Source organism: Dermochelys coriacea, chromosome 2, assembly GCF_009764565.3.
Source record: "Dermochelys coriacea isolate rDerCor1 chromosome 2, rDerCor1.pri.v4, whole genome shotgun sequence".
Classification (NCBI taxonomy): domain Eukaryota; kingdom Metazoa; phylum Chordata; order Testudines; family Dermochelyidae; genus Dermochelys; species Dermochelys coriacea.
Window position 1 is genome coordinate 85,020,735 of NC_050069.1, and position 23,792 is coordinate 85,044,526.

General features: G+C 42.3%; 1 protein-coding gene across 3 annotated transcripts; it reads right to left on the reverse strand.

Annotated features, from left to right (window-relative positions):
• Positions 1-1,558: 1,558 nt before the first annotated feature.
• Positions 1,559-22,801, reverse strand: ENOSF1 (enolase superfamily member 1). Of its 3 annotated transcripts, XM_038390214.2 has the most exons (16): positions 22,631-22,801; positions 21,990-22,098; positions 16,891-17,006; positions 16,152-16,238; positions 14,924-14,950; positions 13,383-13,455; positions 13,121-13,159; positions 12,542-12,624; positions 11,636-11,670; positions 11,010-11,097; positions 10,056-10,190; positions 9,362-9,403; positions 4,702-4,831; positions 4,273-4,372; positions 2,866-2,947; positions 1,559-2,188 (listed from the first exon to the last, which is right to left on the reverse strand). In XM_038390214.2, the coding sequence occupies exons 1-16, from the start codon at positions 22,712-22,714 to the stop codon at positions 2,093-2,095; spliced, it is 1,326 nt and encodes a 441-aa protein (XP_038246142.1). In that variant the 5' UTR covers positions 22,715-22,801; the 3' UTR covers positions 1,559-2,092. The 3 variants fall into 3 exon arrangements, with proteins under 3 accessions (XP_038246142.1, XP_038246144.1, XP_038246146.1); XM_038390216.2 differs by lacking the exon at positions 10,056-10,190; XM_038390218.2 differs by lacking the exon at positions 21,990-22,098 and having other exon boundaries at positions 22,631-22,795.
• Between the last annotated feature and the right edge of the window lie 991 nt (positions 22,802-23,792).

Here is a 23,792-nt window from a genome sequence, read left to right on the forward strand (position 1 = left end):
TCTCTACGTAAAAGAATAAATGGACACAAATCAGACGTCAAGAATTATAACATTCAAAAACCAGTTGGAGAACACTTCAATCTCTCTGGTCACTCGATCACAGACGTAAGAGTGGCTATACTTCAACAAAAAAGCTTCAAAAACAGACTCCAACGAGAGACTGCTGAATTGGAATTAATTTGCAAACTGGATACAATTAACTTAGGCTTGAATAGAGACTGGGAATGGATGAGTCATTACACAAAGTAAAACTATTTCCCCATGGTATTTCTCCCTCCCACCCCACCCCCCACTGTTCCTCTGATATTCTTGTTAACTGCTGGAATTAGCCTACCTGCTTGTCACCATGAAAGGTTTTCCTCCTTCCCCCCCCTGCTGTTGGTGATGGCTTATCTTAAAGAAGGAGAACTTGTGGCACCTTAGAGACTAACAAATTTATTAGAGCATAAGCTTTCGTGAGCTACAGCTCACTAAAGCTTATGCTCAAATAAATTTGTTAGTCTCTAAGGTGCCACAAGTACTCCTTTTCTTTTTGCAAATACAGACTAACACGGCTGCTACTCTGAAACCTGGGCTTATCTTAAGTGATCATTCTCCTTACAGTGTGTATGATAAACCCATTGTTTCATGTTCTCTGTGTGTGTGTGTGTGTGTGTGTGTGTGTATAAATCTCTCCTCTGCTTTTTCTACCAAATGCATCCGATGAAGTGAGCTGTAGCTCACGAAAGCTTATGCTCTAATAAATTTGTTAGACTCTAAGGTGCCACAAGTACTCCTTTTCTTTTTGCAAATACAGACTAACACGGCTGCTACTCTGAAACCTCCTTACAGTGTGTATGATAAACCCATTGTTTCATGTTCTCTGTGTGTGTGTGTGTATATAAATCTCTCCTCCGTTTTTTCCACCAAATGCATCCGATGAAGTGAGCTGTAGCTCATGAAAGCTTATGCTCTAATAAATTTGTTAGTCTCTAAGGTGCCACAAGTACTCCTTTTCTTTCTACTTAGAACAGGGGCTGTGGTACTTGGAAGCTGGGGCTTGTAGGCTCTCAAGTGTTCTACTCCCCCTCAGCAGGCAGTGGGCAGATAAGCAAGTTGTCAAGAAGCCAGGCAGGCTTCCTACAGAAGTTTGTTGGACACCGATTTCAAAATATTTCAATTCTGATGAATCAGCAAATGTCTAGTCACCAAAGTCTTGCTACAAATAAAGCATAACACCTAGCTTTATCAACTCATCCCCAGTAGCTTGCAGCAGGGGTAGTCAGTGTCAGTTCTGGTCCTTTCATGATGCTGCCCATCTTACCAAGCCATGGTAGTTTATGTACACACAAGGTGGTTGAGTAAAAACTTTTGGATTTTCTTTAAGGCTCAAACTTAAACTCACAAATCAATGGAACAACTCTGCATAGCTCTATACCTAACATGCACATCTGAAGAAGTTTTTTTTTATCCATGCAAGCTTATGTACAAATCAGTTAGTCTAAGATGCCACTGGACTCTTAACTGTACAGCTTTTGGTTCCACAACATAACCAGTATGAATAGGATTATGACAAGAGTAGACAGTAAGGAATTTTATTTTAAATCTCTAAATTCAAATACTCTAGTATATTGTGAGAAAATCCACTGGAACAATTTACCAAGGGTCATGTTGGATGCTCCAACACTGGCTATTTTCAAAACAAGAGTGGGTGTGTGTGAGAGATGCTCTAGTTCAAAAAATTTGGGGGAAATTTTAAGTCTTGTGGTATGCAGGAGGTCAGATTAGGTGATCACAGTGGTCCCATCTGCCCTTGGAATCTATGAAAATAAATACTGCAGAGTTACTGATTAGTTCTAGAAATTAAGTTCATAGCCCATCCACTAGTTAAACTAAAGTATAACAACTTTGCTGGATTATAGGCCTCAGTCATTTCTTTAAACTAAACAGCCTGGACTATATGTTATGTTAATTCCTGAAGGTTTTTGCCTGGTGACATGAACATTTATTGGCAGCTGAAATCTTGTATCACCTAACAATAGCGCATGAAAAGCTTGGGAAATTTAATCTTCTGCCTGAAAACTGTCAGGGTTAGGCTTAATGTAGTAGTACTTTATGGCTTAGAAAGGAGCTTCTGCCAAACTTCTCCCTGAGGAAACTGGTATTTCCTTGCAGAATCTTCTTTCATTTCAGTGGAATATCCAGCATTCTACAAGATTAAAAAAAAAAAGTTGCCATTTAGAAAGTGATACTAGATCTAGTCCCCTCTTCATTCAAGTAATTTAACTGCTGTCATGCAATTGGAGAACAATTAATCTCTGTGCTTCTGGGGATTATGCCAGGCTAATTTGTAATACAAAAGGTATCAGTGTTAACTAGTGTAATCTCCTAACACCTGATGCAAATGTTAAATGGAAAACTAGAGTTCTAAAAAGTCTGGGCTGAAGAGAATTGTAGTTTTAGTTTTGGAATACGAGTTTCAGTGAAAAACTGAGTGTTTTAAAGCATCTCTAGTGAATTATTCTCCCTCATGCCCTCTTCTCCAGATGAACAGAGAAGTATTAATACTTTTCCACCTAAATTGGCTAGCCCAGCAATGCTGATATATTAAACATCAGTAACTAGAGAATTGCTTTGGGTTGAGGTTTTAGGCCAGGGTCACACCACTTCCTGAAGCATGTGTGCTGGAATGTATACCTTTCATTTAACAGTTCTGAACTACCAAACCTGTGCTATTAGACTAAACTATAGCATATCAACTTTTTTTCATTCTGCAGATGACTGTAAAAGGAGTCTTTCACAAGCAATCTTAGTTTTAAACTGCTTGTAATTAAGATGCTTTCTTTACTAGGCCACTTAAGTACAGTAGATACTCTCATAGCATACCTGAGGTGGTACATAGGAAGCATTTTGGATTACAACAGGATATTTGAAGTGTTCATGCAAATGATCTACATACTCACACATCCTGCAAGAAAGAGGAGGGATGGGTTTCAGTTTCACCTAATCTTGTATTTATTCATTGCTATTATCCCTGACAAGGAAACAAGGTTGGGGTAAAAGTTAGACTGATATTTGTATCCCAATGATCAAATTAGGAGGCTTTGTTTTAGAAGTGGAAACTACTGGTAGACAGGTTTCAGAGTAGCAGCCGTGTTAGTCTGTATTCGCAAAAAGAAAAGGAGTACTTGCTACAAGTACTCTTTTTCTTACTGCTAGACAGTGTTTCATATTGATTAACTAGAATCTGCTTGGCATTTTAGCCTCGTGAGGACTGGTGGCCTCAATAAAAAGCCAGAACAAGAATACAGGGCAGAAGATGGGCCCTTTGGGCAGTATGTAGGGTTAGGAGAGCAAGATTCAAACTTCCTTTTTCAATAGACAGAGATTAGTAAATTTATACAGAAGAGCTTGGTTTACTGATTGGAAAATCCACAAAGTACCACAAAAGCTTGATTCTTATGCTAGCCAATGTGGATACAGAATGTATGCATCTAACATGGGTATTTAAAGGGTATAAACAAGACTATTTTCTGCAGCAATGGAAGTCACTAACGAGGGCAGCTGAAGGGCTGGGTCTGCTCCTTAGTTTATGAATTACCAAGAACATTGCTGTGGCTGTAGACCAGCAAAATTTACCAAACAAGGTCTAAGGCAATTTTAAATATACCGCTCCAGAGACAAGGAAGATCAAAACAAGAGGAAGCGTTTATGATTCAGCTGATTTTAAATGTGAGCAAAAGATGAAGCTACAATATTTGACTTTAATATTTATAAAACAACTAGTGCGAAGAACAGGAATATACAGCCAACAGGAGAGTTTCAGGAAATTTGTGTTTGCAATAATGTGAAAAAATTGTTCATTGCACGCAAAGAAGGCTAATACAATCCGAAGCTGATATTAAACAAGATAAGGGAAGTTGTTAGATCCTTTTGGGAAGCTACACGTAGAACACTATTCAACTTAGAGCAGGGAGTTAATCCTTTGGTCATGAAAGTGTTGGCCTGACATTTTAGTTACAGGGAGGGGGGTTGTAGGTGTGAGAGAGATGCCAAAATACACTTTCAAGAGTATCAAACAATCTTTGTCAAAAATATTCCTGGCTGTTTGCCAGGCAATTGCCAGAGTGAAGTTCACACACTTCTGACTGGTTTAAAATTCTCTGGGAGAGCCACAGGGAGGTGAGTGGGTGGGTGTTTTTGTTTACTGGTTATTATTGCGTGTCAACAGCCTTTTGAAAAAATAAGCCATCACCACTATTAAATGTTACAATAGCATTTCACATTACTAACCTGTTTTCAAGGCTTCCAGATACTGAAATATAGTCAAATATTATCAAGTGCTGTACCAACTCACAGAGCCCAACACCCCCAGCATGAGGGCACACAGGAACTGAAATGAAAACAGAACAATCCCTTTAAACCAATCTGAAGAGTAAAGGCAAATGACTAGATTATTCAGAAAGCTTGTGTACCAACTCTGCTGGTGTTTAACTGCAGCTCCAGTACCACCCCCAGCAGCCCTCGGGAAACTCGGCTTCCAGTAATAAGGGACCAAAGGCATTTTGAATTTGTACTAAAGCATGACAGAAAACAAATGACTGAATCACACACAAGCGCATGCTCATGAGTTAGCAACATGACAGCTGAAGAAGCTGCATGGCAAACTGGCTTAGAACAAAAGAGGTTTTAGTGCCACTGATACAATTCCAAGAGCCTTACTTTGAAACTTTTTGGCCATCAGCAACACAGACAAGTTTTCATTCACACTTCCCAGCCTGCAGCTGTCAATCTGGAGATAGCTCAGGGCCTTAGCCTGTAGGAGCTGCTTAAATATCACTCTATTGTGGCACTGCGGGGGTGGGGGGGGGAGAAAAAGAAAGTTAAGCCCCAGAATCTAAGGAATTGGCACGATATTACAAGAACTGTGGCAATGCAAGTCAAAACAATTGTACAATGTTCCCACTATGTTTCCCATTAAAACCAAGTTCTTTTTGTTATTCCACTTAGCTGGAACAATGCACAGAAGTGCAGAGGGTTGCAAAGCATTTTACAAACATTAAAGAATCACAGTACAGTTGTAAAGTAGAGGCATAGTAGAATTACATCCATTTTACAGCTCTCTAAACTGAGGCACGCAGAAAAGTCAGTATTTGCCTAAATTCACACAGCAATTCAGTGGCAAAGCTGGGATCAGAACTGAGTCTTAATTCCATGTTTTTTAATTGCCAAGCAAAACTCCTGCTCTTAATTGCATGTTACCCCTCATGTGAATGACTGGTCTACTGCAGCACTCAGACAGCAGTAGTGAATACACAGTGGTTCTGTCGGCTGTGGAAGACTATTTCTTCTCATGGACTCCTGCAGACCAGTCCAATGAGATGATTAGGGCCCTATCAAATTCACAGCCGTGAGAAATGTGTCACAGACTGTGAAATCTGGTATTTTGTGTACTTTTAGCCTACTATACAGATTTCATGGGGAGACCAACATTTCTCAAACTGGAGGGCCTAACCCAAAAAGGGGGTCACAAGGCAAGGGGTTTCTCAAGATTATTTTAGGGGCAGGGGAGGTGTCACAGTATTGCCACCATTACTTCTACACTGCTCTGAAGGCAGCACCCTGCCATGCCACCCATACTTCTGCACTGCTGCCTTCAGAGCTGGGTGGCTGGAGAGTGGTGGCTGCTGGCTGAGGGCCCAGCTCTGAAAGCAGCATACAGAACTAAGGGTGGCAATATTGCTCCCTCCCCAAATAACCATGCGACCCCTCCTCAGCTGAATAGCTGAAATCATGAAATTTACTATTTTTAAAATCCTATGACTGTGAAATTGACCAAAATGGACTGTGAATTTGGTAGAGCCCTAGAGATGATGGGTGATCTTAGTCAAGTGTCTTAATTACTAAACTCAGGATTCCATTTCTACCTCTGCCACAGACTTCTTGTGTAGATGTTAGCCAAGTCACTTGATCTTTGTGCTTCACTTTCCAATCTGTAAAATGGGGATAATTGTACTCCCCTACCTAACAGGGGAAATATGATAAATACATTCATGTTTATGTGATGCTCGGATATTATGGTATGGAAAAACCTCTACGTACATTATATAAAGCCTGTTACTCAGGAGTTGGCCTTTAGTCTGCCAGGCAGGTCAGTGCTAATAGTTAATTCACACCCATTCTCCTTAATAGATGTCATTATTCACACCAAAAATTAAATGTTCTATCTGCTGGCAAACAACAGCTGGAAGTCAGCATCACAATGAAATATGGTGAAAGCAGGGCTTTGCATGAGAAATGGCAACAGAGTAAACCTAAGCTAATGCAGGATTTCTCTCCAGCTGCCAGTGAGCAATGAGAATTTGCTAAATTACGTTGCTCTGCTCTGTTGATTTAGTAGAAGGGTTTGGCAGGAAGAGGTATGGCATTCATTGAGCACAATAAAAAACAATTCAATTGTTAATGCACTTTGGTGCAGAAGCTGGTTTTCTTAAAGGGACCAGTCATTTTATTGATAGCTCACAATTTGTACGTTACATCCAGAGAGGAACTCAGGAAATGAGGTCTTTGGACTGCTAAGATATTTTTACATGCTGCTGATGTCTAGGGTGACCAGACATCCAGTTTTTAAAGGGACAGTCCCATATTTAAGCCCTGCTGCAGGTGTCCCGACTTTCTTAAAAACGGGCAAATTGTCCATATTTTCTGTCTCCCTCTCATCAGTACTGGTGGGTCCTGCTGCTGGCTGGATACCTGCTCACCAGCTTCCTGTCCACCAGCAGTGAGTAGGGGGTCCAGTGGCCAACAATGGGGGTGGGTGTGCAAGGCTTGTGGCAGGGCAAAGCTGCAGTGCACAGGGCCGGCCACTCCCCCTGCTGGTCCATCAGTTCAGCCCCTGCTGTGTGCTGGCTCTCAGCCAGCAGGCCTCCCCCACCCCCCCCCCCCGTTTCCAGCCAGCACTGGCTGCGCACTGTGAGCTGCAGTGGCTGATAAGTGCAGGTAGGTGCCAGGTGGCAGCCGGTTACATGTCACCTCTGATGCTCACCCATCGGCCCTTTACTTGCTCCTCCTCTTGCTGTCCTCTCCCTGCTTTGCCCCTTCACCGCCTCCAGCCCCGCTACTCCCCCATATCCCCCCCAAGCAGGCCATGTCCCAGTACCAGAGCTGTGCGGAGAACCAGCCCCTGGTCAGAGCACTCAACTCACCAACAGCCTGGCCGGCAGGCTCTATCCTTCCCCCACTGCCTCTGGCTGGGCCACAGCCTGGGAAAGCCCAAGACCCTCCAGCCCAGGGCGCTGGCCATAAGGAGCCAAGCCCTGCATGTGCCAAAGCCCCGCACAGCGCTGGCACGGGGCAGCCTCTTCACCCCTCAGCTAAGCTCTGGAGTGGTGCAGGGGGGATGGGTTTGGGGGCAGGAAGCGATTTCCGGCCAGTTTGCACCCTGACCCTGCAGGTTCCACAGCAGCCCCCCAGGCAGGAGCTTAGCACCCTCTTCACCCCCCAACCTGCTGCCCTAGGTCCTGCCCCCCAGGGAGTGCAGGGCTGCTTTGTCCCCTAGGCACCCTCGCCCACCTCTCTGGTGGGGTTCGCTGAAGCCCCTGCAGTCAGGATCCCTGGGCCCTGGTGCACAAAGCATTCTTAGGCTTAACCCCTTCCTGCCTGCGCTGTAGCCAGGGAACAGTAGGCGGCTGGGTTATGTCAGCGGCCAGCAGCAGGCTGGAGGTGTTAGCTGCCTTTTGACACTGTGCGGGTAGGAAAGGACAAGCTGTTTCCAGCCACGGGGGACTGCGGGGGGGGGGGGGGGGGGAGGAAGAGATGAGCTCTGCAAAGACACAGGCCAAGTCATCCCTTCTCCACCCATCGCTGGAAGCAGCTCCCGTCCCTTCCCTCCCACAAAGGCTGCTGCTGGCCACATTCTGGTGTGAACCTGGGCAGAAATCTGGGGAGGGGGGCATGTGACCCTGTGTGCCCCCCATGTTGCCTCAAGATGACGCAACGCCAGGTACCAGGAGAGGTGGGTCCATCCCGGGGCCCAGCCAGGCACGGAGGGTGAAGAGCACCGGGCAAGGAGGGTTGGGTAGGTCCGTCACCCACGCTGTGTGAGAGAAGTGTACGGGAGTGTGAGCTGTAGCTCACGAAAGCTTATGCTCAAATAAATTTGTTAGTCTGTATTTACAAAAAGAACAGGAGGACTTGTGGCACCTTAGAGACTAACACGGCTGCTATTCTGAAACCTCTCCTTGTGTGAGCCCTACAGCCTTAAAATTAAGAAGGTAACTAAAGAGAATCCAACTACGCAGTGTTTCTTTTTAACAGGGGCTCAGTCAACTTGATGTTTATTGGAATGTTTGTACTGCATAGTTTGTACTGCATAGATTGATTGCCGTTGAACTCGCTTGAATACAAGCAAGTTTACCACGCGTCCCATATTCAGCATAGGGAAATATGATCATCCTACTTCTGTCAGTGCCTTTTGGAACTAGTGCTAGCAAGAAGCTAAGGGTGGGATCCATAAAAGTATTTAGATGCCAACTTTAGGCCCAACTAGGGTCCATAAAGCTCCGGCCCGGCTGCTGCTGAACCCTGTAGGCACCTAAATTCACTCAGTGCCTGAATTTTTACACTAACGAGTTCCCTAGACACCTATGTTTTTGCCTTTCTGCATGTTCACTGTTGCCCGCAGGGCCTGATACTTAACAGATCAGATCCCCAGCAGGTGACTTATGCGGCTGAATGCTTATTTTCCCCCGTTTGTGAATTGCTCTGGGGCTCAGGTGGGAGATAGGCACTTGGGTGCCGCAAGTGAGGCAAGTTCACACAAAAACAACAAGAGGGCAAGGGAGGCTAACCAGCCTTTAGCACAGTGATTGGGTACTCACTCAAAATGTAGGAGACCCAGGTTCAAGTCTCCCCTCCACCTGCAGAGGAGAAGGAATTTGAATGGTCATCTACGACCTCTCAGGTGAGCCCTGTTACCCCAAGGCTATAGAATCATTCTAACTCCTTCTCTGGCTCAAGTACTTAATTAAAGCAGGTAACTTCAACAGCGGACACTGAGGGAGCCCTCCATCAGGATGTTTCATAGGCCAATGGTTAGGGCACTCAACTGAGAAGTGATAGATCCCTGTTCAAATCTTCATAACAGATTCATCACAACAAAATCTTCCCAGATTGTCCAGACAAATGGGGGTGGGGGAGAGAATACCTATCAAAAGTATTAGTTGGTCTTAAATTATGTGAAATAAATCCAAGGCTGTTTTCAGTCATGTTATTTAATTCCCAAGTGAGAAATCAAAGAACTTTGGCACACATTCTCAAAAATCACAGAAGCTACATTAAATAAATGACTGAATAAAAAACAATTAATTAGACATCAACTTACTTGTTCTCCTGTTGCCACACCAATTCCTAATGGCGCCAAGGCCTACAAAAATAAATAATAAACAAACAAAAAACAAAGGAATTGCTTCTAATCTGTAATTCCCAAATACTGGTTTTCACTAGAATGAGGAGACAGAGAGAGAAGAACAGCTAACGAAGTGCAATGTTTGTTACTTGCTATGCATTTGGAAAAAACTAAGTGTTGTGTAATTTTGTTAGTGCATTTTATGCTGCTTTTTTGCTACCCCAATAACATGTGAAGAATTATGTAAGAGGGTGTGTGCTGCCATAAGGGGATATACATCTGCGGCTCAAGCATTACTATTAGCTATATCACATTATGAGCACATATCTTGAGCTAGTATTACTAACTTTACTGAAACACCAATCCACACATATTTAAAGAAAAGGACACATACACATTTCATGGCAAATCCTGGTTGCTTTTCTTGTGCAACCATGATAGTCTCATGGCCTTTTATATAATCTTTGGACCATACTTTTCATTTAAGTGTAATGGAATACAAATACAGGATGTGCCCAGGATCTTGCAGCAAACATATTTAATGAATTTTGACAGCTGTTTCAGCCTGAACTTTGAACATTCCAAACAGCAGTGTCAATAAATGAATCACTACTGCTCTCTGGTGTGTAGTCACTAAGTCATTACTGAAATGAAAAACAAACACTTCAACCTTAGAAATGGCTGCATGACCAAGAATATCATCGGGAGAAGTTGGCTCCTCAATCCATAATGGTTTAAATTCAGCTAATTTAGTCACCCACTCTATTGCTTCCTTCACTTCCCATCGTTGGTTAGCATCCAGCATCTGAGAGTAATTACAAAACAAATTCACTTACATGACTCTACTGAATTTTTATATATGAAATTGTCAAAAAAAATAACCCATAATGTTCCTATAAATTAATGAAAAAAAGGAAATTCAGACAGTGTAGATCACTGCTGTTTTCTGATCGTTAACACATATGATTTATTATGATGTAGCACATGTTCTACAATTCCTAGACTCAATAAAGGTAAGGATAAAATAATAGCCTAAAAGATGAACTCCAGGTGGAGATCCAAAAATTATGTTTTGCTGGAAATGCTGCTTTGAGATGACACATTAAATCAAAGGCCCTGGTGTACTGTAATCGTTAAAAGACCCCAGGAAACTTCTTACAAAAGTGAAGGTCATGGATTTGGTCTCAAATCCTTATTCCAACTGTGGTAGTTGTATTCTGCTTTTCTGAATTTCTCCACCAGGTTTCAAATGAATATGATATCGTCAACTTCTCTCCCAAACTTCTGTGTAGTGTTCTTGTACACCATTAAAGAGGTGACACTCTAAACTCCAGAAGTGACTGTTTCAGTAGCAGGCAAAACAATTTCTATATAGCAAGTGAGTGAAGCACTCTGGAACAGAGATAGTTGAAATTTTTCAATAGAACTGGGTTGGGATTTTTTGGCTGGGGGCGGGGGGGGGAAGAGAGGACTTGTGGTCAGAAAACTGGGTTAGATTTCAATGGGAGTTTTGGCACAAGAAATATTGGTACAGGGTGAGATCAAGCATGTATCTACATGAAGAGACAGCCATTTTATATTTAAAATTACTTAATAGTGTAGTCATTAAAAAAAAAATATTCACCAATGTCTTGTCAGGGCCAATCATTTCTCTAATAAGTCTGCATCTACGAATGTCATCCTGCAGATCGGCACCAACCTTTACTTTGAACCTAGACACAACGTTTATAATAAAATGTAGGTCACTTAACCACGATTAATGTAGTGATAACTTTCCTCTATGAGAAACTCTAAACTCAAATTTAGAAAAACACCAGAGTCAGTGTTTTATGGTCAATATTTCCTTATCACATCTTTCCCTTTTCCAGTACACTTCATCCTTGTTTAACAAAAAAAAAAAAAAAAAAAAAAAAAAAAAAGACAGCAAATACTTTTCCATGAATCAACAGGAAAGCAATTACCTTTGTTAGCTACTAGCTTACAGCTTGCCAGGATAGCTCATTTTGCCATACATTTACTTAGATACCTACTGTAATGGTATATTATGGAATAGCAGAAAGGGAAAATATTTTTTAAGAATATCAGAAGCAAAGACATCTCTTCTCAGAATGTAAAGATTGATGACCCTATAGGTCTTTTCAATCTAGTCTGTCTCTGTGCCAAATCAGGACTAATCTCGATAGTATATTTCTACTTGTTACTAATCATTAAATAGAAAAGTTCAGCAAATGAGATAATTGTTTACTATACCTTGTCCAGCCATCCTTCAATGCATCTGTGCATAGCTGCAGAGAAAATTACATCTATTATATCTCCAAGTAACTGCACTACTTAATATGTAGACTAGTATTTATTTACAGGCTGTCTAACCCAGGGTGAACTTTCTATCCATTTCTTTATTGACAAAAGTGTAGTGCAGACAGTAATTGAGAGCAGAGGTATGAATAACATCCAGCTGAATTGTAGGATCCAAATTCCTCAATATACGAAAAGAAATACTTTATGCATTTCTTTATTTTCTTGTACTATGCATGACAGTCCTATGACACAGAAAGCTGAACTTTTCCAAAAAACTAAACCAGATGATAAACATGTATTGTATTAACCAGACTTCAGATCCCAGAGCTGTGAAGAACTTTCATGATATTTCACTTTGAAGGCATATTTAGTTACAGCAAACTAAGGCCACTTTACTTCTGAAGGAGAGTGTCCACACAGGGGTTTAATGCGCTTTAACTTCACACCTTTTGTTAATTCATCTTTACTTTCCTGAGCATCCCCATGTAGACAAAGCCCATTCTCTGCACCAACATAGCTGCACAAGTGCAATCCTCTAGTTATACACAATACATTAGTGGAAACTGGCTTGCAATGGTCCATGCTTACCCCAACAGCTACAGCTAAAACCCCAAGGTAGAAAAAGGTTATAAAACTCTTCCTACTGTGGCTAGCACAAAAGCCAATGAACAACCAGGCCCACAGAACAGGGCCAGCTTTCACACATACCCCTCCCACATATGCAATGCTTAATGGTTTCACTTTGCATCTGAGCCAAAACTAAGCAACCCCTGAGTGTTGAATAGTCACCTTGGCATTCCCCACTGGATAGAAATGTTTAAAATCTTACTTCTGTAATCTAATGTCAAAGAATCAAACCTGTTTTAACTGCTGGTCCGGGTAGCCCAGCCAGGCACAAGACGTGGTATAAGCAGGGTATCCATGCTTTAACACTTGCTCTTCTAAATAACCAAAGAATGTCACCAATGAACATATGCTGTTTTCTCTTTAACAGATGAGTAACGGCTTATCTAAAACTAAAATACAAAGTACTCATGGAAATGAAAGGAGTTTAAAAATCAAATCTCATTTTAATCAGGGCAGATGAAATTTGCTGAGAAAAATCCTCCCTATCCTCCCCTTCTTTCCAAAATGTGGGAGAGCTTCAGCTCAGAAAAAAAACAGCACCATCACCATGCCATCGTGACTGACACAAACATTACTGAGGGGTTCCCAAGGAAATGGCCACCAAGACAGCACAAGCCCCCTCTATATGTACACCTCCCCAATGACTCATATCACATAAAGCATTCAGCCTCATACAAGAGCGTCAATTGTCACATTCCACTTCCCAGTGACTAGGATCCTCCGGGATGCAGAATGCCACATCAATCATGTGATGTGTTCAGTCCTTTACTCTCCTACAAGACAGCAAAAGTAAACTTGGTTTAAACTTACCTCTTTTCTTCTTCCCAAGAAGACCATTTTGGAGTATTTCTGCATGAGGGCAGGGGAGAAAGAGAGGGGAAGATTATTGCATTAAGATTATTGCAAAAGTTCAGTTCCTCCAGATCTTACTACCACACTCTGCTGTTTTCATAAAACAAGATTCTGATCTGTTTACTTACAAAGAGTAATGCCCTACTGCTTGAGTAGTCCCACTGAAATCAAAAACAGCTCAAGGAGTAAGGAGATCTGTCTTGAGAGAAGGACGACTTACCATGAGCTTCTTCTTCTGTTAGTGCATCAGTAATATACCTGAAATCTATGCAGGATAACAACTGCTTTGGGTCCTGTTAACAAAATATTTAATGTAAATCAAACAGCAAAGAATAATAAAATCACATGATTACAAAAAGACAATAAATAAGGTAACATATACATCTGCCGTATGAGCCATCTATCAGCCTTTTTCCCTGTCACAGACGGTACTGAGAGTGGATTCACCAACTCTGAAATCAAACTGATTAACTGACTCTGGCAAACTTTAAAGTTCTAATCCAACAAATATTTAGGCATGTACTTAAAGTTAAGCATGTAAGTAATTCCATTTAACTCAATGGTGCCACTCACACGCTTAATGTTAAGCATGTACAAAAATATTTGCACAGGGTGTAATTGATTAACAAACGTTAAAAAAATGACTAATCCATCTGGAATACTCTAGGTGTGCAAATCTGTACATACTATAATCTTCACACAGAAACGACAGTGCACTCAGCATCAGAGGCTGCTTTTTGACTCCTTTGAAAATCTGTCTCAAGAGAGTATTTATCAAAAGAGGATTGAAAGCAATTGATTGAAATAGTTTGAGAAAAACCCAATTCAATACATTTTAAACTGAGAAGGGATTCAATATTAACAGGTTGCAGAAAAGACTGAAAACATGGGATACTTTAGGCATATTAAAAAATGAAGATTTCATTAAAAAAAATATTAAGTCCCCAATTCTGCAACGATTTATGCACATGCTTAATATCTGAATATAAAATCTGCTACTAATGAATCAAGAGAGATTGGACTTTTACTTTCTGTAAATACATCAACATTTATTACTGTATACAGAGGCCTGTATTTTCAAAAGTGACTAGTGATTCTGGGTACTTGCTTTTGGTGTCCCATGTTGAGACCCCTTATTGAGGTCTGATTTCCAGAAGGTGAGTGCTCACTATGTTGTCAATGTATCTCAAAGTCAAGCACCCAAAAACAGAAGCATCCAAATAACTTGTCACTTTTGAAAGTGCAGGCCAACGAGATCCGAGTATTTGCTAAAAGACAGATGATGAAATATTTACTTATTTCCTCTCCAAAAAATAATTACTTGTCAATATAAAAACCAACCAAACCCAATAATCGAATCCCTACATTTGTCTTGGCACAAAAACACAGCTCCTCAGCCTAATCATAAGGGTTTAGGTCTGTACTTTAAAAACATAATTTACTGGTATCGGTATAGATGGGTTCCAGTTGCCATATATAGTATTGTAGCTGTACAGCACAGAGTCTTCCACAGTGCTCCCATTAAAGGGGCCGATTTGCACAGCTGTGTAGGGCCAGAAAGAGACATCTTGGAAGGAGAAGAGCCCTCCAGAGCAAAATGTCACATCCACAGCTTGTAGAACCCTCTGGTTTCTACAGCCTTGGAATGAGCTAAATGGCCATAGAGGTAACTAGCCTAGATACTGCCTGAAATTTTTACTCTTCTAATGCAGCAAAAACAACAGCGGTAACATTAACTCACATATAATAAGATTTTCTTACCATGTCAACTAGTAACTTCCACAGAGGCTAAAAAACAAAGCAATTAAATGATATGAAATGGATGGAGAGCATATAAAAGCAGCATACAGGTGATATTTTATCTTGAAGTGACAAAAAGTAAGTGTGGAAAACATTTACATTTGACACCAAATGCATCTGGCTGATGTGGTTCCCAAATCAAGACAGGAGATTCAAGATGTCAAGCCCCAGGCTAAATTACTTTAACAGAAACATCTCTGTCAGCGCTGCCTCATTATGGCCAGGACGCTGATCCTGGACCTGCAAATAGTTAGTGTTAACTCACTTTTATTATGTTAAATTAGTCAGACTTGAAATGCTGACGTGACACTATTACTGGAAATGTTATTTATGCTGAAGAAATTGATCCTTTCTACTTTTAAGATTTCTATGGCACTACTTTTCTTATGCCCCTTATGTTGGGCTGTGCCACACTCCTGGATACTGACAAGTTTAGAGGCACCCATTACTTTTTCTTTTCTAGGACAGAGTATAAGGCAATTGTTAGCAGCGTTGTCCTAGCTGTCTTGGTCCCGGGATATTAGAGAAACAAGGTGGGTGAAGTAATATCTTTTACTGGACCAACTTAAGACAGTAGCGATGATTTACTAGTACGGTACTATTATTATTTACTACTTCTATTGTGGTGGCATCTAAGAGTCCTAGTCATGGACCAAGACCCCCATTGTGCTAGGTGCTGTACAAACACAACAAAGTGACACTCCCTGCCCTAGGAGTGTGGTTTTTTTTTTAAAACACACAGTGTCTAACACCATGCTACGTGCCCCAGATAGAAATATATGAGCCTTGCTCCAAACAGCTTACAAGGTCATACTAGAAGGTAGTTACAAGGAATTCGTAACTTTATGAACAGACTGCAAAGGAAGAAGAAGAAAGAGGAAATCAAGAAAAAATTAGTTGTTAAGTAGAGCTGGTCAAAAAAGCTTTTGTAAAGACGTCATCGTTGGTCAAAATTCAAACAAAAAATGTTGCTGAATTTTCTTCCCAACCACCTCTACTGGTAAGTGGTGTATAAGTGTCAGCTACTAAAGCCTCAGTCCCACAAAATGAATAGCCCCAGTGAACTCAGGGGTGGGCATCCATGAAATTAGGACCAGGATCTAAATCTGCAAAAAGCATATCAGGATTAGGACTCTCTAATTTAACAAATAAAGTGACATTTTTTGTCCATATGCTCTAAGTACATCACCTTTCCCTCCTGCTTAGCCCACAAATCCCACACCGCATTCAGAACAGCAGCTGTAGCCAAATGCACAGCACCTTTCTCTGGACCAATCTGTTGAAAAGAAAAGCAAACAAACAACCATACAATTACCTATAATGGTTTAGCATACCTTGGTGTCTTCATTTCTAGTTAATGACCATTAGCAAATTTATACATCTGGACAACACAACAAAGGAAAAACCACTGGAATTAAAAAGATAAACCTCTGTTCATTAGAAACTGAGAAAAATCTGAAGTTGGTGTGTATTAAGTGCATTGCGAGATTACTACAATGGCTATATTGATCTCTAGTTCATCTTCATACCAGTTGAGTTTTCAATTTCCAAGAATACTAGACACTGTACAGAAATATTATTTTGTGAACATTGCAAGCCAAAACAGCATGTGGGCTCTAAACACAGGGGAAAAGAATCTGGACCCCAAGCCCCACTTCTGCTATTGGATCTATGTGAGTGGATACTTTCATTTGTCTAAAGCTCCCTTGAAAACAACAAGGCTCTAGATAGGTGTATGGGTTCTGCCTGTGTAGATCCTATTGCAATGTTAGGATCCTGGTTGTGAAACAGAAATTTTCTCTCTTCCCCCCATTACTGCACAGAGATCCTTATCTAAAAATACTTTTACATGTGTCCTTACAGCGTTCACAACACAAATTCACGCTTGTTGCCATACACTTCACAACACTCCATAAGATACCCCTTACCCATCGGAGCTGTCCGTCACTGGTGAGCTGCCTGTAGAATCCTCTAAAATCACTGACAATTTCTTCAAGGTCTTTATTAACCACGTGAATGGAGAGAGCGTTAACTGCACAAACAACTGCAAAACACACCAGAATTTAGTGCTTTAATACCACACAGTGACTAGAACAAAATTACTAGAATACTAGTTCTATTGTTCAACCAATGTTTTAGAATTTCACCTTTTCTGCATAGGTGCTGGACCTAAGGGTGCTGCCATACTCCCTGGCTTGAAGTGGTTTCCATCATATACAGGGTTTGTAGTTTGGTTCAATGGATCTCAGCACCCCACTATGCTAATTGTTCCAGCCCCACTGCGTTTCTGAGAGGGGCTTGGTCTAGCAGATTGAATACGTAACTGGGAGCCAGGAACACTTGACACGTAACATTGGCTCTGCCAATGATTCAGTTTGTGTGGCCTCAGATAAGCTACATAACCACTCTGCATCTCATGTTTCCCTATTTATCCTCTAGTAAAGATAATACCTACCACCAAGAGAGGTTGTAAGGCTCAATTAGTTAATAACTGAAGGGTGTTTGAAGATGAAAAGTCACTTGCACATCACCTTTTACCCCAGAGAAAGATCTTGCTGCCTATATAATCCTCAGGCACACACCACAGTAGTGTTCAGAGGGGGCAGTGTTATGCTATTGTGAGCACTAGTAAATACAGAAGTTTCCCTAAAATGCTGGGAGAAGACTGTTTCTTTGGATTTGCTAGACCTCACCCACAGGACCTGATGCATCTCGTGCAGTATATATGGTACTTCCAGCCATGTTAAATTTCTCATTTCCTTATAAGGGATTTTGTTTCTGGCTATTATATAATAATTGTGATCCAGTTGTTTTAACTCCTCCAAAAAATCTACCCCATCTCATTTCAACACAAGCTCCAGCAGAGAATTTTGTTAGAGCAAAACACTAGCAAATCAAGAAAGTATCTTATATACCATTGTTATCTAGCAGGCTGGAGGCATCACAGAAAGGAGCGGACATGTCAGGAATTTTAGCATCATTCAACTATCATTTTCTGACACAGATAAGAAGAAATAAAAGAGAGAGAATAGCAAACTGCACAGGAAAGCTTGGGCTCAATCCTGTTAGGTATGCCTATTTAAGGCATTAGCTTGAGATTTGGGATAGGTGGATTCAAGTCCCTCCTCCATCCCAGGCTTTGGTGACGTTAGGCAAGTCTCAGTCTTTCTGTACCTCGGTTGTCCTCCTGTAAAATGGGGAAATAATATTTCCCTTTCTCACAGGGGTATTGTGAGGATATATACTGGAAGATACTCAGCTACTATAGCGATGGGGGCCAGACAGGTAGCACCAAACACTCTCAAACTCTCATGAACTTCGGGAGAGTGGAGGGTGGTCAGTGCTCAGCACCTTGCCATACCAGGTCCAAAGTATGCAGAAAGGACCGTATCTTCATTGAAGGTCTTATTGAAGGCAATAGCGAGACTCTTGAACCAAAGGAGTACTTGTGGCACCTTAGAGACTAACACATTTATTTGAGCATAAGCGAATACAGACTAACACGGCTGCTACTCTGAAAACTCTTGAGCCAGGAACAGATCTCTTTATCTTGGCAAGTATGATTGCGTACAGTACACCAGAATATTTAGAGATTATTTTGCCATTATATGGATAACCCCCACCCCCCGCTGTTTTTGATGGAGAAGACTATCAGTTGTGAATACTTGATAGTTGTGTCTTCTTTATGCATTCAATGATACTTTTTTTTCCCCTTTTAAAGAGTAAATGGACTAATTTTAAAAATGTTTTACAAATATGGCTATAAAAAGAAAAGGAGTACTTGTGGCACCTTAGAGACTAACAAATTTATTAGAGCATAAGCTTTCGTGAGCTACAGCTCACTTCATCAAGCTGTAGCTCACGAAAGCTTATGCTCTAATAAATTTGTTAGTCTCTAAGGTACCACAAGTACTCCTTTTCTTTTTGCGAATACAGACTAACACGGCTGCTACTCTGAAACTGGCTATAAAAAGAGAAAGACAACATATAATCTGAGGTAGGGTATCACCTCCATGGAGGATGATTCTTTAGAGTTCGTAACATATTTAGTATTGTCACTATACTTGAGTGGCAAACTTTTAATGGACTATGATTTTGTGACTGTTATATTGTGATCCAAGAATGCCGTTAGCTGAAAGGTTTCCAGGCAATAAAGCACTTATGAAGAGTTGCTTAGAGACCTACTTAGCAATTTTCTAAGAAAAAGTGGTGTGCAATGGATACATTGTTACTTTGTAAAAGGCACAAATCTTACAATTGTTCAGAATGACCCTGGAAAGACAAAGGTTTGGTCCTGGATTGTAAACTTCCTCCCCCAAATCATCAGGCAGTATGTAATGATTAACACATTACAGGCTTTGCATGCACAATGCTTAAAAATTGATGCTAGCTTCTGACCAGATAGTGCAGATGTGCCCCTGGAGATGTAGAGCAAAGATGAGAACCTGGGTCCTATCTGTTTAAGAGCTTGAGCATTCAATTATCTATGGACATGTGTAGCTAGGTGTATCTTGAACATACAGAACAGCAGGAGGTGATTTTGCAAAGATAAATGTGTAAATAAATACACACAGATCGAGCCCTCAGAATCGATTTAAACTATCGTTCCTTCCCTTTTCTTGCCAATACTAATGACACCTATGTTTTCTTTCTCCAAATATTTTCTCCCTACTGCCATAATAATAATATAAACTGATAGGCAGAAGACCGAGCCACACAGTTCAGATCATTTCACTTCGAGCAGTGGTTTTCAACCTTTTTTCATTTGCAGACTCCTAAAAAATTTCAAATGGAGGTGCAGACCCCTTTGACAGTCTTAGTCTGCGGACCCCCGGGGTCACGGACGACAGGTTGAAAAGCACTAACATAGAGCAAGCCCACAGCCTTCTTTACCCTTTCACGATTTCATTCCACCCTTATAAAGAGAGTGTTATGGCTGCAATGGAACATTCTCCATGATCAAGAAAAGGCAAAGCTGCTATTGGAGTGAAGCAAGCATCACTGTGCGAGAAACCAAGCTATTGGTGTTTGCTAGGCCTCACCACCTCAAGGACATCTAGAATGTGATCTCAGTTTGCCTTGCTGCAATACGTCTTCTATATAAAAGAGAAACTGCTTAGGCCTGAAACCTGGTGAACACTTAGGGGACATGGATTTTCATACTGTGCTCACTGCACTGAGTGAAAATGCTATTGATTTCTGAGCATATGGACTTGTTCTTGAAAGGTGCTGAGCACTCTGGCCCTGATCCAGCCAAGCACTTAAGCACGTGCTTTAAGTGAGTGGGTCCCTCAACTTCAATGGGGCTACTCGGGTGCTTATATGCTTTGCTGGAGTGGAACCAGAGTGCTTGCAAGATGAAGCCCTTATGTAATTCATAAGGGCACAGACATGTCTCTAAGGGTCACCCATCAAACATCTAAGGCAATGGAAAGGTGTTGGAGACCAACATTTAAACTTTAATTACTAGGATGGACAAAGAGCCTAAGCCCTGTCTATAGCAGGGAAATTTTCCAAAACTTTCTCACTGTTCGCAGTGGTGGCAGCCTTAGCGAAGACAGTCTCCCAGCACTTTAAACATCAGATCAATGAGACCTACTCCTAGAGGGATTACATGACACAGTGATAAAAGGCTGACAGCACATCTATACTACACTAGTAGTGTAAAAAGTTTGTCTCGCTCACCAACAGGAGCTGGTCCAATATTACCTCACTCACCTTTTCTCTCCAATATCCTGGGCCCAACATGGCTACAACGACGCTGCACACATTTAAGCGCAAGAAGCATTTAATTGTCACTCCTCTTATTGAGGATTAAAAATAAATAACTTAAATTGTACCAATGACTATATCAGATACGCATACAAAGATTTCACAGTTAATTTGTGCAATAACTTCTCAAATCAAGTAATCTGGAGGTTCATATCTGCAAATGTCCATGGACATTTATACACAGAGACACCCCAAATCCAGCCATTATTATTTTGACAATTTATGCAGTGCACCCAAAAAGTGTACAGGTGTTTTACAGATTAAAAAAGAGGCATGCTCCATGCCTTTACCATCTAAGGCCCTGATTCTGCAAAGACAGCTGAACAGATGGACAAATGGGTCCGGGGGCTAAGTCAACGATGCTTGGTGGGTGCAGGGATTTGCTCACACAGTTCTCTACAGGATCAGGGCCTAGTTTTCAGAAAGAAAATGCGATACAAAATGTAAATCAACGATACTATTCTCAAGTAAGTCTACATGGCTAACGAGGGACTTAGCAGTATGAGAGGTTATTTGAACTGGCACAAATACCGAGGAGGGAAAGGGGCAGAGGGAAAACATATTTCCCCCACCCAACTTTTTACTATTCTGTGAATGTTCTCACTGATGCCCTCTCACTGTTCACATCTTCCTCAATCACCTCAAAATGTTTGTTGTTACACCAATAACCAGAAAGAGCTGTAGCCCATGGTAACAAAATTGCCTGGCAACGGCAATTTCAAAAGTCAGTTCTGTTTTCTGTTTCTGTATGGGGGTGGGGGAAAAGAGGGGAAGAAAGCAAGCAAGGGCTGTTAAAAGCTTAAAGCATTTACAAGACATCAGCAAGTTTAGAATCAGGCAACCTGCAAGTCTGAAAACTGCAGCCAGGATTAAAACTTTTTTGTAACAAACTCTTTTAGGGGAGATTATAAAGATATTTTGCAGAAGAGCTACTCCAATAAGTGATGTATTGGAACAAAAAAAATCAAGAAAAGTGCTAAATTGCAACCTCTACAACCCTATAAGCTGCCCCAAGACCTATGGCTTTTTATTTTTTTAATTCAGCGATGGTAAAATAATAAATTTGTTAGTCTCTAAGGTGCCACAAGTACTCCTTTTCTTTTTGAGGATACAGACTAACACCGCTGCTACTCTGAAACCTAAAATGGTCCTGTATTTCATTTTCAAAAATGGAGAAACTGCATTAACCATTGAACCCAATGCTTCCAGTGTGACTTGGGGCCCATTTGTGTTTAGGGACGGGATAATAACTTACCAACTTCTGTGCCTTTACCCAAAGTAAATGTTAATCCATAACCTTTGAGTCCATCACGGGCATCAGTTTCTATTACAACATAGGCAGCAGAATAGTCAGGGTCCGGGTGCTAAATTAAAGACCAAAAACAACACCCAATACTGGAGCAAGAAACTTACAAAGGAGGCTTGACACCCGCCATAGGTCCCATACCTCTTAGAGCAACAAAAAGCACCACAAAACCCTGGCAAACAGGGCAGCCCTCTAGGTAGTTGAAGATTTGTGGCAAAATAAATAGAAAAGTCTAGATCTGGGGGACTAGGGCAAGTCACCCCTCACTGAACAGCGCAAGTCATTACAGGGAGACGCTGAGAGATTTTAGTCACCAGCATTTGAGCTGAGCGACCGGAAACGATGCACACGCAAGGCTCGCGGCCCAGGGGCTGCAGCCTCTGGCTCTAGCCCCCAGTCCCCTTGCCCTGTTGGATGCAGCATCCCCACATCAGAGACCTTAGCGGCGCACAGTCCAGCCCTGCGGCCCGCGCGGCAGAGCGGCTTGGGGAGCCCCCCGGACTCGCTGGGGCTGGGGCTGGGGCAGCCGCTCCTCAGCGGCCCTGGGGCTCCTGCAGCGCCGCAGAGCGGGAGCCGGCGGCAGCACTTACCATAGCATCGGAGCCATGGTGCCCCAGGGAGGTGGGGAAGCGGACGTCGCTCACCGCGAGCCCGGTGACCCTGCCCCGCACCATGGCCCGAGCCCAGCCAGGCCCCCTCCGCCCGCGAGACCGCGGCAGCCGCGCGAGGAACCAACCCGCCCGCGAGAGCGCCCCGCCCCGGAGGCCGCTCTCAGCGCTGATTGGCGCGGGAGGTGTGATTGGCCGCTCGGGGCGTTCTAGAACGCGGGGACCGGGCGCTCTGCCGGGCCGGGGAATAGAGGGGGCGGGCGAGCGAGCGGGCGCCCAGGCTGGGGCCGGCAGGAAGGACGCGGCGGCGGCGGCGGTAGCTGCCGCTGTGCCGCTGCCGCTGCCGCCGCCGCCGAGGGCTGCTCCCTTTGCCTGTTCAACGGATATTGGTGCATTGCAAAGTTGCGGTCGGAATCTAAACGGTCACAGAACTGGGACCCCAGAGCGCCGGTTTGGCTTGGGATGGGAACGTTGCCCGGGGGAATTTAGCCCAAAGCCAGTCCCAAAGAAAATTCGAGATGTTTGTATCCCGAGATTTGGTCTGGGGCCCTTGCCCTAAATTGCACAAGTTTCAGAGTAGCAGCCCTGTTAGTCTGTATCCGCAAAAAGAAAAGGAGGACTTGTGGCACCTTAGAGACTAACACATTTAAGCTTTCGTGAGCTACAGCTCACTTCATCGGATGCATTTGGTGGAAAATACAGAGGGGAGATTGATATACACACACAGAGAACATGAAACAATGGGTTTATCATACACACTGTAAGGAGAGTGATCACTTAAGATGAGCCATCGCTGGTGCCACAAATCCTCCTTTTCTTTTTGCTAAATTGCACAGCAGAGCAAAACTACTTTATTGTAGCAAATTTTACAAATGTTAACAGAAAGCATTGGTTGTTACATGTCATATTTTTAAAGAAACAACGTATATGTTGCCAACCCTTGGAATTGTATTGTGTGACATTGATAGGCCTAGTCTACGCTACTACATGGTTAGGCTGATGTAAGCTGCCTTGCATCGATATAGCTGTGCATGGGCTTGTCTACACTACCTGCCGGATCAGCCGGTAGCAGTCGATCCAGCAGGGTCTATTTATCGCATCTAGTAGAGACAAGATAAATTGACCGCTGAGCGCTCTCCCGTCG